The 13756-nt window shown below is 33.4% G+C and overlaps 2 protein-coding genes and 1 long non-coding RNA gene across 3 annotated transcripts; 2 read left to right on the top strand and 1 right to left on the bottom strand.

Moving 5' to 3' along the window:
* Positions 1–2336: 2336 nt before the first annotated feature.
* On the top strand, positions 2337–10787 carry LOC137816565 (WD repeat-containing protein PCN-like). Its single transcript, XM_068619758.1, has 11 exons — positions 2337–2665; positions 2783–2917; positions 3273–3573; positions 3668–3731; positions 3944–4057; positions 4201–4363; positions 7110–7263; positions 7477–8057; positions 8409–8590; positions 9454–9735; positions 10249–10787. The coding sequence occupies exons 1-11, from the start codon at positions 2504–2506 to the stop codon at positions 10556–10558; spliced, it is 2448 nt and encodes an 815-aa protein (XP_068475859.1). The 5' UTR covers positions 2337–2503; the 3' UTR covers positions 10559–10787.
* Positions 10788–11983: 1196 nt separating this feature from the next.
* Positions 11984–13205, bottom strand: LOC137816566 (protein SOB FIVE-LIKE 5-like). The gene is made up of 4 exons (XM_068619759.1): positions 12837–13205; positions 12658–12741; positions 12459–12534; positions 11984–12362 (listed from the first exon to the last, which is right to left on the bottom strand). Exons 1-4 carry the CDS (start codon positions 13203–13205, stop codon positions 12337–12339), a joined length of 555 nt encoding a protein of 184 aa, XP_068475860.1. The 3' UTR covers positions 11984–12336.
* LOC137816567 (uncharacterized) lies at positions 12293–13273 on the top strand. The gene is made up of 2 exons (XR_011081824.1): positions 12293–12472; positions 12675–13273. It is a non-coding gene; the product is annotated as an uncharacterized lncRNA (long non-coding RNA).
* Positions 13274–13756: the final 483 nt, after the last annotated feature.

Genomic DNA, 13756 nt, shown 5'->3' with positions numbered 1-13756 from the left:
TGAAGGAAAAATATAAATTAGAAGTAGATTTTATTTTATTTCATTCAATCTACAAGAAAATTATTCAAATATGAAAAGAAAAGTAAAATTAGACTGTATTGGCAGCTCCTTCAAGTTTGTGTTGGTGAATATGTATTAATTAACATGTCTAATTTGCTTCCATGAAATTTAAAGTTGGATACTAATATAACCCTCACATTATAGGAAATTTTAAGATTTCAAAATATCTAAAATGTTTGGAATTTAATTACTTTCAAATATTTTTTCTTAGTTTTGTAGTATTTAAAAAACTCTTAAAAAGATAAGCTGAACCAAACACTTACCGTAAAAGGCTTTTAAAAATTGAACAACTCTTTTATAGAACAAAATTAGAAATACGGTATTTTGAAAGAAAAAAAACTATATTTACAAAGACCTAAAATATATTTAAGCATAAAATAATTAGTTTTATTTAAAAACAAAATTGTTAAGTCTAAATTTGAAGAGAAATTAATTATATTTTTATTTAAAACAAGTTAAATAATTTCCTTTTTTTTTAAATTATCAAGTCAAGATTTGAAGAGAAGCCATTTTATAAAACTGTTAAGTCTATATTTGAAGAGAAATGAATTATATTTTTACTTGAAATAAGTTAAATAATTTTAGTTTTTCTAAAAAGGTATAAAATCATGATTTGAAGAGAAGCCATTTTTCTCTCTTAAAATAAGTTAATTAGAAGTAAATTAATCAAAGTATACTACTACTAGGCAAGTAGATTTTTATCAAATTAATATAATTTAATAATAAAATTTTAAAAAATTAACAAATTTAATAATAAGTCTAAACAAGTTGGTACCAATTAGTTCATAAATCACATAAATTATAAATTGGCCGAACTTTATTATTTTTTAAGAAGTTAAAGTCGTAATAGTTTGATATGACTTACTTATTTTAATAATTTTAATTATTTCAATTATTAACCTATCAAAATTACACTAATTTAAATAAAAAAACTCAAAATAGTTCCATTTTTAAAAGCCTTGGAAAATTCAGTACATATGATTAACTTTAATGTATTGTCAAAATTTTTAAGAGAATAAGTCCAAACACATTGTATATTCCATAGGAACAAAAAATTATGGTAAAAGAAATAATATTAAAATAATAAACTATTTAATTAATTTTGAAGAGTAAATTATTATAATTGTGAAAGTTCACAGCATTAACATATTAATAATTTAATTAATATTTATTAAGAATTTTTTTTTTTCTGTGTACATAATTCTCTAATGTTTTAAAATTTCTCTTCAAACGTCTAACTCCGCAAGGAGGCAAGTAGAAAATAATAAAGATTTTTTTCTTCAAATATCAAACATGGATACTATCAGAACAATTCGATATTATATTCAATATATTGAATAAAATTAGTGTCAAAATTACTATTTATATATTATGTAATATATTAGTTGTTATAAATATCATATATATATATATAAAATGAGATGAGATTATATAATCTTATTGTTATTTAACTCAATTTCTTCAGGAAGAGAAGATAAAACAAACTTGCATGATGATAAGAAAACAAATATGATTATAATACTAAAACAAATAATGGGTTATAATATAATTACTTCAAACAAATTATTAATAAATTATCATATTCATTAACCATATTTTTTATGTACAATTATTATAAAAAAAAGTAATTTACACTTTAAACTATAAGAAACAACTTTTTTTTATTAGGTTAATCTATCTGAATATAGTCTCTTGATTCCACAACATTTAGAGACAGCTTCTTACTGCACCTCCATTAGTTATTTTGCCACACCTATAAGTTTTTGCATTTTAAAAATATCATTTTTTAATATTTTGGATTATATAATGGGAATATTTTTTTTTAGATTAGTATTTAGCTTTTGAATTATGTAATTCAAAAGTTTTTCTTGATTAACTTTCGAATTATATAATTTAGAAGTATTTTTTTCAAATGCGTGATTAGTTTCTGTATTACATAGTCTGAAAGTCTTTTCTGAATATAAGATTAACTTTTCGATTATATATTTCGAAATTCACAAACTTATCTCAAATATGAAAAAGACTTTCCAATTATGTAGAAAATGACATAAAAAGAATAAAAAATATTTTCCCATTTAGTACGAGGATGATAGATGATGGTGCAGGAAAAAACAGATTTAAAAAAGACTCCAATATAGAAAAGGATTGCTATTTTCTGAATTGGAGGGGTGCAAGAAGAATTTACCAAAGATGAAACAAAATAAAAGAGTTTAGAGAAGCTTAATGGGCCTGAGATACCAAACCCGAAACATATACGGAACCATCGAATCCAATCCAAGTCCGCGCTTAAACCTCAAAAACAAAACCTAACTAATAACTGGCCGCCTTGGGGTTCTCTTCTACCCTAAACCTCTTTCAATTTCTCACTCTCTTTCTCTTCCTCCTCTCTCACTAACCACTCTCCAAATTGCGCGTTGCGCACCGTTTCCACGGGTCTGGCTCCATGGTCGAAACCTACAGGGTAAGGTCCGTCGATTGGAGACCATCGCCGGTGGTGGCGCTAGCCACCACCATCGACGGCGCGCGAGTTGCTGCCGCTCGCCAGGATGGCTCCCTCGAAATCTGGCTTGTTTCTCCCGGCGCCATCGGTTGGCACTGTCAGCTGGTAACTAATTAACTAACTAACTAATGCTTAACTTACGTCGATGATCCTTTTTTCTCTCGATTCTGTTGTCTTTGAGTGTTTGAGCGAGTTCTGATGCATTGAGTGTGGCGATTGCAGACTATTCACGGAAACCCTAACGGAAGAGTGACGTCGCTTATTTGGTGCCCTGGAGGAGTCGACGGAAGCCGTTTGTTTTCGTCCAACGTGGATGGCACGGTTTCTAGGTGGGATCTTTTCCATTTGAAGCAGGAGGTATAGCTTATGATGAAGTTATTTTATTGGCAATAATGTGATTGAAGCAGTAATGCGAACTTATTTTACATTTTTTTTTGTCTTGCTTTAGGATGGGGACTAATACTAACTGAAACACCAATTTATATCTAAGAGGGTTGGGTTAGGTGTGGTTCTTGGTTTTAGGTGTGGTTCTTGGTTGTTTGTTTGGTGAATATGTCTTTGGTTGCTTTTATTGGTAATGCTTAGGGTGTTGATTAGAGTGTTAGGAATGACTGATTTATCTTAGTTTTTTTTTTTTGTGGAAGTTGAAGTATTTATTTTATTGCTTGAGTTTATTGTGTGGGTTGACTAATTGCACAAGTGGTGCTTGCAGACGGTGCTGAAATCTGAAGTCTCAATCTGGCAAATGGCGATGAAGTTTCCTATAGATGATAAGGTGAATGATGAAAATAAGGCTGAACGGGTGGGGAAAGAAAATGGGAACGGTTTCCATGATTTTGTTGAACGTGAGAGCAGTGATAGTGATGATGATTCTCATTCGCCTGGTCCACTTGAGCATTCTTATAAGGAGCTCCCACGTGTGGCGATTGGTTTTAATGATGGAAGATTGAGAATCTATGAAATCACTGACACTGATGAATTTATTCTTGTAAAATCTTTGCCCCCCGTTTCAGGTTAGATTTTCCTCGAGTTATTTGTCGTGTAGCAGGTTTCCCATTTGTTATGTGTTATGCCGATCAAGAGGATGTTTTGTGTTGCGGTTTACAGGACGAGTTTTAAGTGTGACTTGGAGCGAAGATGCTAACTACATTTATTCGGGAAGCAGTGATGGGTACGTATTGAAGCTGTGATTGATAAAAAGATCATTGTGTGTGCTGCTAAAGTTGCTTAAAGCTGCGCACCATTTTTTTTTTCTTTATAGAAGCCAAATTGTGTGCTTCATTATGCAAAGAAAATCAGTAGATCTTTCCAGCAACATAGTCTACACATTATAGTGTTGTCCGTGAGTATCCTTATTTATTTTTCTTGTCTGTCCCTTAACAGTTTGATACGTTGCTGGAATGCTACATTGGGCAATGAAGTCTACAGGATTACAGCTGGACTTGGAGGGTTGGGCAGTGGACAGGAACTTTGCATATGGTCATTACTGTCGTTAAGGTTATAGTGAATGCATGTTTTCTCTTTGAATTTGACTAATATGCATACATCTGAAATCCATGTGCACCATATTTTTATAATTTTGATGGTACAGTTCTTCCAATTTGCAAACTCTTGTAGCTAATTAAGTAGTTATTTTCTAGGAATGGTACACTTGTCAGTGCGGACAGCAGTGGTAGTGTTCAGTTTTGGGACAGCCGACATGGAACTCTCTTGCAAGCACATTCTTTACATAAGGGACATGTATTTGCTCTGGCAGCAGCTCCTAGTCATAATAGGGTGTTTTCTGCTGGTTCTGATGGTCAGGTACTGTGTTTTATTATTTGTCAATTCTTATGAAACCGTAGCAATTCGTCTTTGAAATTGAAATTTGCTGCTTATGTTTGTATTTTGTAGTTGCTTGGATATTTATATTTGACCTCACGCATTATTTTCTTCACACATTTATAAGGTGTTATTTTTCATTGTTTTCTTGTCATTGTTGTCAAATTCAAGTAGTGGCACAAAAAATTTTGCTCTGCACATTTATCTTTTCAATTAATATGTTATGTTGCCACATGGAAGTGTATATGATGTTTTTGTTGTTGGCAATGTCTACATATACACATGACATATTGCAAATAATGGTAGAGTTAAATGGTTTAAATTTTATAATAAAAAAAGGATATATATCAGAAGTTAATATTGAAGATTTTTAAAGGATATGTTTGAAATGGACCACTATAGAAGTAGCTCTATTTTTGTTTGATATGTTTGAAATGGACCACTATAGAAGTAGTTCTATTTTTGTGTGTAGTATGCTTGGAATGTGAAGTTATGACCATCTTTCCTTGGATTGAAGATGATAGATATGACTTTTTGGGTTAATGTATAGCTGTATATTTTTGTCAATGCAAGTTAAAAAACATTGATGTTTACAAAACACTACACAAATATTTGTAGTTTGAACATTTGGTTTTTGATCTGGTCGTTAAAAGCCTTTGGTGTAATTTTGTCATGTGTGCATTGGATTTATTCTTGGAGATTTAGTGAAACAGTTTAAAATAGTGTTATTGAAACCAGTTATGGTGACACCATGGTGGAAATCAGTTGCAGATTTACAACTTGACTCCACTACATCGTGGTGGTGATGTTGGTTTCTCATGCCAGTCCATGATAATCGTTTTTTTGCATCACAGTACTGAATGGAGATGGCAAAGAAGGCAGAGAGAACCATAATATGTGTAGCAACAACCGAAAACAAAATGCTCTATTCTCTTCTTTTGGGTTATCAAGCTAAATATTCATTTTGTTAAAAGAAGTTGAGCCATACCCGACCCAATTCAAACATTATAATTTAAGCTAATACCCTACCCACATTACAACAACCTCTCCTTCCTTCTTGTTCAGTCCAGCTTTGCTTGCCACTCACTCTTGCTAGACGCACCTCCCTCTCTTGTTGCCTCTTTGTCGTTGACAATCTCGTTGCTGTTGCCATTGACGGTCACGTTGACACCTTTGTCACTGCTGCTGCTACTATTCTGACTGCCAATGTTAGCTGTGCTGATTGCAAGTGTTTTTCTTTTCTCAAAATATTTTTGTTCACTAGTAACTTTGACCCTAATTTTTATCTTATTTTTCACTTCCACTAGTTATTTTCCAAAAGGTATATCTCTTTTCTAGGAAGAAAAATGGCCAATGAGTAGGACACTTAAAGAACATCTCACAAAAATGAATCGTGTTTGAAACATTTGAAACATTGACATCTGATAGACGAAACAAACTTAAATACTATGGTATGTAATTAGTGTGGGAAAGTTACGAAAGGAGGAATCATTCGAGCTAAAGTACTTTTGATGGCAAAGAACGTCATAGTTGCTGCTTGCACTAAGATTCCAAAAAATGTGAGACAAGAGCTTTGGAAATTATTTAAAGAAAAATCAGAATGAACTTGATTAGTGTAATGAGTGGTTAGTTGGACAAATAGATGATGATAATGATAATGAAGAGGGGGAATGAGTTGGTTTTTGATGATGATTCCACTCTTAATTGGGCAACTATTTATGATGCTTCAGGTGCTGGAGAACCAATAATTTAATCAAGGATACAAGCAATCAATAAAAGAAAGCAACCATTAGCTGGTGGTATTTTTAATGGATCTTCCCATGCTTCTTAAAAAGGTCCATGTGCAACTTCAACCTCAACAAGGAGGGGCAAACAAATGATTCTAATTGGAGTTGGCAGTAAATTGCATGATAGCTATGATGCATAGTTTACTTGACTTTGACAAGAGGTTCTCTGAAGGGGAAGAGGAGGGATATGCCTCATTGGATAATATTGAAGACAATGATGTTGGGATTGAAGAAGAGTAATATAATTAGAAATTTAAGACATTTATTTTAAGTTTTGAACTTTTTGTGGTGTTTGGTTTGATTCCACTGTTATTTGAATTACTAGACATTATTTTTTAGTTATGATTGTCTCTTTCATAATTTTTGCTTTACAACTATATTTTTGTATTTTTTTAGATTATCTATGTATTTGTTGTGTTTCTTTTGATCACAATGCTTCTGCCATAAACTGTTATGGTTTCCTTAATAATTTCATAAAGGACTTTTATGGTTTCCGTTATCAGGATAACACTAGTTTAAAAGGAAGATTAAATAAGCATGTTAAAATAGCTTACAGGTTTAACTTAGTTTTGTATTTCTTTTTTTATTCAAAAGCAAGTGATAGTGTTCTCCTTTACCTTCCAGGCAAATTATTGTATATTTCTGCCATTTAATTGTAAAATATAAAGCTGTTTGCTTATATTTTTTACATATGCTGCTTCTTCCAATGAATGTGTAGTTTAATGTCCAGTCTTGATCATATTTTAGGGTATGCGATTTATTGAATTCTGAAATTTGTATATTCTCCAGAATTACGTGTAGTATCAGCATATGGTTCTATTGTTATTTATTCATTAAGTTACTGTCTGTTGTCCCATTTTCAAATTAGTAGTGTTAAGCTGTACTTAGTCTGTTACTGGTGTGAAGTATAATAATGTTGGTTTAGTTTATTTCATTTGAAGGTTATTCTTTACAAGCTTTCCGGTAGTCAGGCAGCATCAGCTGATGATATCAACTATTCTTCAATGACAAAGAGATGGATTTATATTCACCATGTAAGGTCTCATACACACGACATCAGGGCCCTTTCTGTCGCTGTACCCATAAGTTTTGAAGGTCTATATTTTTTTGTTATTTATTCTTCAAGTATTTATTAGCTTGTTTGGATGAGCTTGTTATTTTTTGTTTGTTTTAAATATAATAATTAAAATAGTTTTTCTTCTATTTTCTTAACCTAAAAAAGAAGTGTTTTTTTTTTGCCGTTGAAAAGTTTATCCAAATAGGCAGTATCTTTAGTTTTGATTTATATATTCTTCATGTTTTGTGCAGCTGATATTAACCCAGAAAAGAGGATTAAAAGAATTCGAGGAGGAAGGAAGCCCACAGATTTTAGTTACCATAAGTGGGCTCATTTGGGGGTTCCTATGCTTATCTCAGCAGGAGATGACACAAAACTTTTTGCATACCCAGTTAAAGAATTCACCATGTTTCCTCCTCATGACATCTGTCCTGCACCCCAGAGGACACCCACTCAACTAGTGCTCAACTCTATTTTCAATCAATCCAAAATCCTTTTAGTCCAATCATCAAAGCACATAGATGTTCATTTGCTACCGCATAAAAATGTTTCCAGCCCTGGTGGACTTACCAAGACCGAAATAGTTGCTCGAGTCAAGAGTAAGGCATCACGGAAGATAATTTGCAGCTCTATTTCTAATTCAGGGGCACTAATTGCGTACTCTGATCATAAAAGGCCTAGTCTTTTGGAATTGAAAAGGTGTGAAGTTGGAAAAATCACATGGGACGTTGATAGAAGGGAGCTTCCTCAGAGATTACCATTTGCCCACTCTATGGTTTTTTCTCATGACTCTTCCAAGTTGATAGTAGCAGGTTGCGACAGAAGGATATATGTAAGTCAGTGACATGCTTCATATCTGTTATAGTTAATTTGTGTTTTATGTAAAGTAGGTTGCTTAACAAGGGAACTTGTCTCTGCGTGTAAGAATTTGTGGACTTATCCAAAATATGGTTATCATCACCATATTTTGTGATTATTATGCTCTGCATTATTTGCATGTTTTTTCTAGTTGTTGTTTGCTATAAGCTTTTCCTCATCTACATTGGTTTGTATAATTAACTTGTAAGTTTATCTATTGATTGATTTGCTTGTCAGTGATTTCCAAATTGTTTGTTAAAATATTATTATCTTATGCCATAAAAATTTATTTGTTTCGTTGACTCACTGGTTTTACATGCTTTAGGTTGTGGATATTGGGAAAGGTGAATTAGTACATACTTTTACACCCCGTCGTGAGCCTCAAGATGAGGAATTGCCTCCAACTGAGCCACCGATAACAAGATTGTTTTCTAGTTCTGATGGGCAATGGTTGGCAGCTGTGAACTGTTTTGGGGATATATATGTATTTAACTTGGAGATACAAAGGTGAGCTTTCTAATTTGCTTAACCTTTCCTTTTTAATTCTGGAGACCTATTACTGTAACTGCTGCTTCTCTTCAGATAGCTGGTTGTCTTATTGTTATTGATAAGAAAATTGAAAATAAAATAAACTTTTGGGGAGACACAAATAGTTCTTTGAAAATATTCATGAAGTTTTGATTAGATGTTTGTTGCTTTTGCCATGGTAGTTCTGTACATGGTAGTAGAATCGAGATACAAGTAGTGTATCGGAGAGCTGATATTATGAATCGTAAATCGTTTTGCATCGTGAATCGTAAGATTCATAAACATTAAAAAATTTAATATATACTTAAATATATAAGATATGTATACATGCAAGATACAATAAATTATATAAATGTATATATATATATATATATATATACCACACAATTTCACCAAAAAAACCTCTATGGTGCATACATGTTATTAAACAAATTATGTCTATCTTTTTTTATTTACTCATTTTTTAAAATCCACACTGATTCACACAATACGGAATCGTTTCGTTTCGGGATTCAACGATTCTTTGTGCGAATCGCATGATACAACTAAGATTGAGGGACGAAAAAGATTCTTCACACGATTCGTATCGTGGGAGGGTGAAACCGTATTGTTTCGTACGATATGTATCGTGAATCGTAAGATACTAACTACTATGGTTCTGTAGTATAAAGTCTTCTGATTAGGTGCAAAATTAATTTAACTTGTAAAATAGCAAAGGTTCCCATGCTATTCTTCCCCCTTTTTTGCTTGGTATGCCCTTTTTACAATCTGGCATTGAATGCATGAATTATTTGATACTGATATTTTGCTGTATTTTATATAATAACTTGCTTGTGTTACAGCCAGCACTGGTTCATTTCAAGATTAGATGGCGCCTCTGTTACAGCTGGTGGATTTCCGCCCCAAAATGACAATGTTCTGATTGTTACAACTTCCTCAAATCAAGTCTATGCACTTGACGTAGAGGCGAAGCAGTTAGGAGAATGGTCAAAACGACATACTTTTGCTCTTCCTAGAAGATACCAGGAATTTCCTGGTGAAGTTATTGGGCTTTCATTCCCTCCAGTAGAAGCTTCATCTTCTCCAACGGCAATATCATCTTCAGTTGTTGTTTACAGCTCCAGGTATGCCTTTTTCTTTTCCTTTTTAATACGAAGTTGACAAATTCCATTTGTGAAATTATCAAATTAAATGTGAAAAGTGCATCTTTTATGAAAGAAGTTTTATATATGTAATAATGACCCTATTAATTTGTTACTTGTGACCCCTTAATTTATCTTTTAGGTATTCTTTAAATTTGTGAAGCTTCATATATATATATATATATATATATCCTGTATGAAGTATTACATGCTTTTTAGTTAGTCCGTGATATACATAGTTTTTTAGAATTTCGAAAGAAACATTTGCTCATACGTTAGTTTCTGTTTTTCTTGGTATCTTCCACAAGCAGACAGTAATGTCTGTTGGTTTCAGACACATGATAAATGGAAAGTAAACCCTTAAGTCAGTTGGTTCCAGAGTTGTGATATTATTAACCTTTCCTGATTCAAAATAGGAACTACAAAATATTTTTGTTTTTCTATTTATTTATTTTTGAACCATTTTCTCATGTTTGAATATCATTCCATGTTCAGGGCAATGTGCTTGATTGACTTTGGGTTGCCTGTGGAGCAAGATGAAGGTGATAACACTCAAGATTCGAGGGCTGGGAATTTCCAATATTTTAGTGTTACGAAGGGAACTAAACATAGTAAGAGGAAGTTTGAAGTTTTACCAATAGAGAAGCCTGTTAGGAGGAACTTTCAAGTTCTACCATTAGAGAATCCTGTTTTATTTTTAGCTCATACTTCAAAAAATTCCTTATTTATAGTAGACAAACCCTGGTTGCAAGTGGTCAAGAGTTTAGAAGCCCCACCAGTCCACAGACATATATATGGGACATGAGCTTTAAGCAACTTAGAATTGTTCTCAGCTTTGAGGGGATATATGATGGGGATAAAAGTCCCTTGTTTTTCTTTTTTGTCTCATCATGGTTGGGATCTAGAATCGTGTATTGTGTTATCATAATCAATTTTGTTCCATTAGTAATAGCTTCAATTTACATTTTTTTATTTACGCAGTCTGTACTTTTACTCTTATTCAATTCCCAAATTAATTTTGGCTTCTTTATCCATTAGTATCTTGACACTTCTAATACTACATGATTAATATGTAATTAAAATTTTATATAAACAGTTTGCTGTATAAACAAGGGCATCATTATGCAGTAGTAATAGCTATTGTTTGGTCCAAATATGATATAATATCATAACAAGCTTTTTGCGTTTTACTTGAACTTATTTCCTTTTAATTTGACAGTTCTTATTCTTCTTTTTCTCTGAAGTATTTTAAAAATTGGAAAAATATTATATTACAAATGCCTAGTATATTGACCGGATCGAGTAAATTAATACATGGTAAAATGAAACTTTCTGTAAACTGAAGATGAGGCGTTGATTGGAAGGGGAGAGCTCGTATCTAAGCACAGCTTTCACAGGAATAGTTGCAGCAACCGCGCATTATGATTTATTTCACTCGTATTTCACATCTAATAACGATACATGTAAATAAAATTAGAAGAATATCATTAAGGCTTTTAAAGTTTTTCTCGTCATTAAGAAACTTGTGTAAGAATTGTGTTTGGAAGAATCTGGAACAAACTTAAATTTTTATATTTAGTGTTTTCTAATTCTGTCTACAACTTGGAAAGCTACTTGAGTCTTCCATGGTAGGCACTGAAGGAGTTCTAACTCTGTAATTTCCAATTACAAACATGAATTGAATAGTACACAATAAAGTAAGAATGACAGGTGAAATAATGTGTTTGTCCGTTTCCAAATATCCGAGTTATTTCGTAATAGATCCATGCAGTTGGTTGGAGTCTGAGGATATAAAAACTACGAATAAAAGATTTTGTTGGATATCCTACCAAAACAAATGTTCAATAATTGTACCGAGTGTTATGAATGGATGAGATTTGAAGTGGGATAGTTTTCACAAGGTGGTGGGGCTGCTCCGAAAATGAAGCTTGGCTTTTGGTTTCATTTGGATACATTGTCCATTTTGGGTGTGAAGCTAAGTTACCTTGCCACATTTACCCACCCAAAGTGGTTGTGAGCTAGGCTGGCAGTGGCTGAACTTAATAAAGTGGGTCACTACTCATTACTAGGCCTTTGGATTTGATATATGCTTCATGGTGCTGAGGTGAGTGGTGAAGTGACTTTTCCTTTTTCTCTGCCCTCTCTCGCTAGCTGTGTTGAGTGGTGAATTAGTTAATTCAGTTTTGTGTTTATTATTACTGGAGAAAAAGGAAGAATAGTGAATACCATATGAGGAAGAGTTTGTGAATAGTATCAAAAGAAGACGACCTGGGAGGTCCCAGAGATGCCTGCCACTAATGACAACAAAAGAAAATGGAGGACAGAAACCTTATTCAGTTTCCTATATTCTCTTAGGTTGCTCCCAATAGCATAGGCAGTAGCATACGAGCAGATTAAAAAAAAAGGTAAAATTACAACATAAGAGCTTTTCTTTTTCAATATTTTCGAGGAAAAAAAAAAAGAAGAAAAACGAGTTCCTTTTGCTAGACATTCAGTAGCTTCTCTCCTTTGACATCCATTCTTCTGGTCTCTCTTTCCACAGCAATGCAGCAACAACAGTGACATGGGCTACAGCAAACCAACTCATTTCCCTTCTTCATCAAAACTACCTGATCACAAGATTTAACAAAACGCTTCTTAGCATATTTTCCTACCAGTCTTTTCTCAGTAACAAAACAAAGTGTTCAGGGCAAATGGATCTTCACCTTGTTCCTCTGAGGCAAGTTTTCCAGCTAGAGACCTCTCCAAGAAACTAAAGTGCTTCTGGAATTTTGTCTTTTTCTGCATAGATCAACAAATTTAGCTCAACGCAGTGAAAACTGTGCATGCAAAGGGCTAATAGTTTTACTTATAACATAATGAAAAAATTTGATAAAACAATTAGCACTAGAACTTGAGCTGTACCTTTATTCTTGTTGCAGATACACATTGAGAAAAATCCAATGCACTCTCCTCCACTGCTCCATTCCCCGGGAAACTTTCTTGCTTCTGCTCAACAACAAAAGAACCAACCCATTAGCAATTTTTTTTGGCTGCTAAGGAGAAACTATAGGCGCATACATATTTTTGTGAGTGAAATTAACCTTGTGACTCTCCACGGGACAGTTGAAGAAAGGAGAGCTGGCAGTGTCATCGAGAGGTGAAGACTGGTGACTTCTGCCATATTCTTTTACCTTCTTCTTTTGGTATTCTTTGGGTGTAGAAGAAAGGCAAGGATACCAATTCTGACAATAGTATTCATTATCATAATGTGGAGGTCCAGAAGAAGCATCAGAGACCATGGATAAATCTTCCTCAGACTCCTCCATTCTTGCCTCCTTTCCTTCATACTCCACCACCCCACCTCTCCTATGGAAGTAATTTTCAGAAAGAGAGGATTGGTCCAAATAATGGGTCCAACCGGATTCACTACCACTACTGTACTGTGAAGCAGAAGAAATATGATAATCCATTCAACCCTTCTTTCTTCTAGTATAACTAGGCACCAAGGTTGGTGTTGTTTTTATAGATGTTCAATATGTCTGATATGAAATATGATCAAGTGAAAGACCAAAGATCATATAGTGGTAGAGGACCTAGAGGTAGCTACTTTGCTCTATTTCCTTGTGTCTCTTACCCCTTGTGCTTCTTATGTAGTTCTTCTTCTCAGCATGAGTAAAAAAAGGAGTAAAAGGAGAATTGATAAAAAAAAAAATCATTAAACTAAGAGGGAGAAAGAGAGAGGAATTGCACAAGAATTCTAAACTGGTTCTGTCCTTTTGCACAATCCTTTCGCCTTCTTATTTTATCTTTATGCGAATGAATCAATATTGCCAGTTGGCCTTGTGAACGTGTGTGTACGAGAGTGTCTGCTAGTGAAAGAGTGAGAGAATGTGATAAGGCGAGAGATTATGATTTATGGCACCATTGCTTTGCATTACCATGCTCCCATCAAAACATAGTGCTGTCCTTTCAGGACAAAGTTAATCTTAATTTGGCCAAGTCACAACTAATGATGCTTTAA

This window comes from Phaseolus vulgaris, chromosome 1 (assembly GCF_000499845.2).
Source record: "Phaseolus vulgaris cultivar G19833 chromosome 1, P. vulgaris v2.0, whole genome shotgun sequence".
NCBI lineage: Eukaryota > Viridiplantae > Streptophyta > Magnoliopsida > Fabales > Fabaceae > Phaseolus > Phaseolus vulgaris.
The sequence above is the reverse complement of the archived record's forward strand: the minus strand, read 5'-3'. Positions and strand labels throughout refer to the sequence as shown.

Bases quoted from the DNA above. Each gene is read 5' to 3' on its own strand.
- LOC137816565 (XM_068619758.1), top strand. From the start codon at position 2,504: ATGGTCGAAACCTACAGGGTAAGGTCCGTCGATTGGAGACCATCGCCG. The intron at 4,058-4,200 runs GTTATAGTGAAT...GTTATTTTCTAG, and splicing joins TGGTCATTACTGTCGTTAAG to GAATGGTACACTTGTCAGTG. The intron at 7,264-7,476 runs GTCTATATTTTT...TGTTTTGTGCAG, and splicing joins TGTACCCATAAGTTTTGAAG to CTGATATTAACCCAGAAAAG.
- LOC137816566 (XM_068619759.1), bottom strand. From the start codon at position 13,205: ATGGATTATCATATTTCTTCTGCTTCACAGTACAGTAGTGGTAGTGAA. The intron at 12,742-12,836 runs GTTAATTTCACT...GTTGTTGAGCAG, and splicing joins GTCCCGTGGAGAGTCACAAG to AAGCAAGAAAGTTTCCCGGG. The intron at 12,535-12,657 runs GTACAGCTCAAG...TGATCTATGCAG, and splicing joins TATCTGCAACAAGAATAAAG to AAAAAGACAAAATTCCAGAA.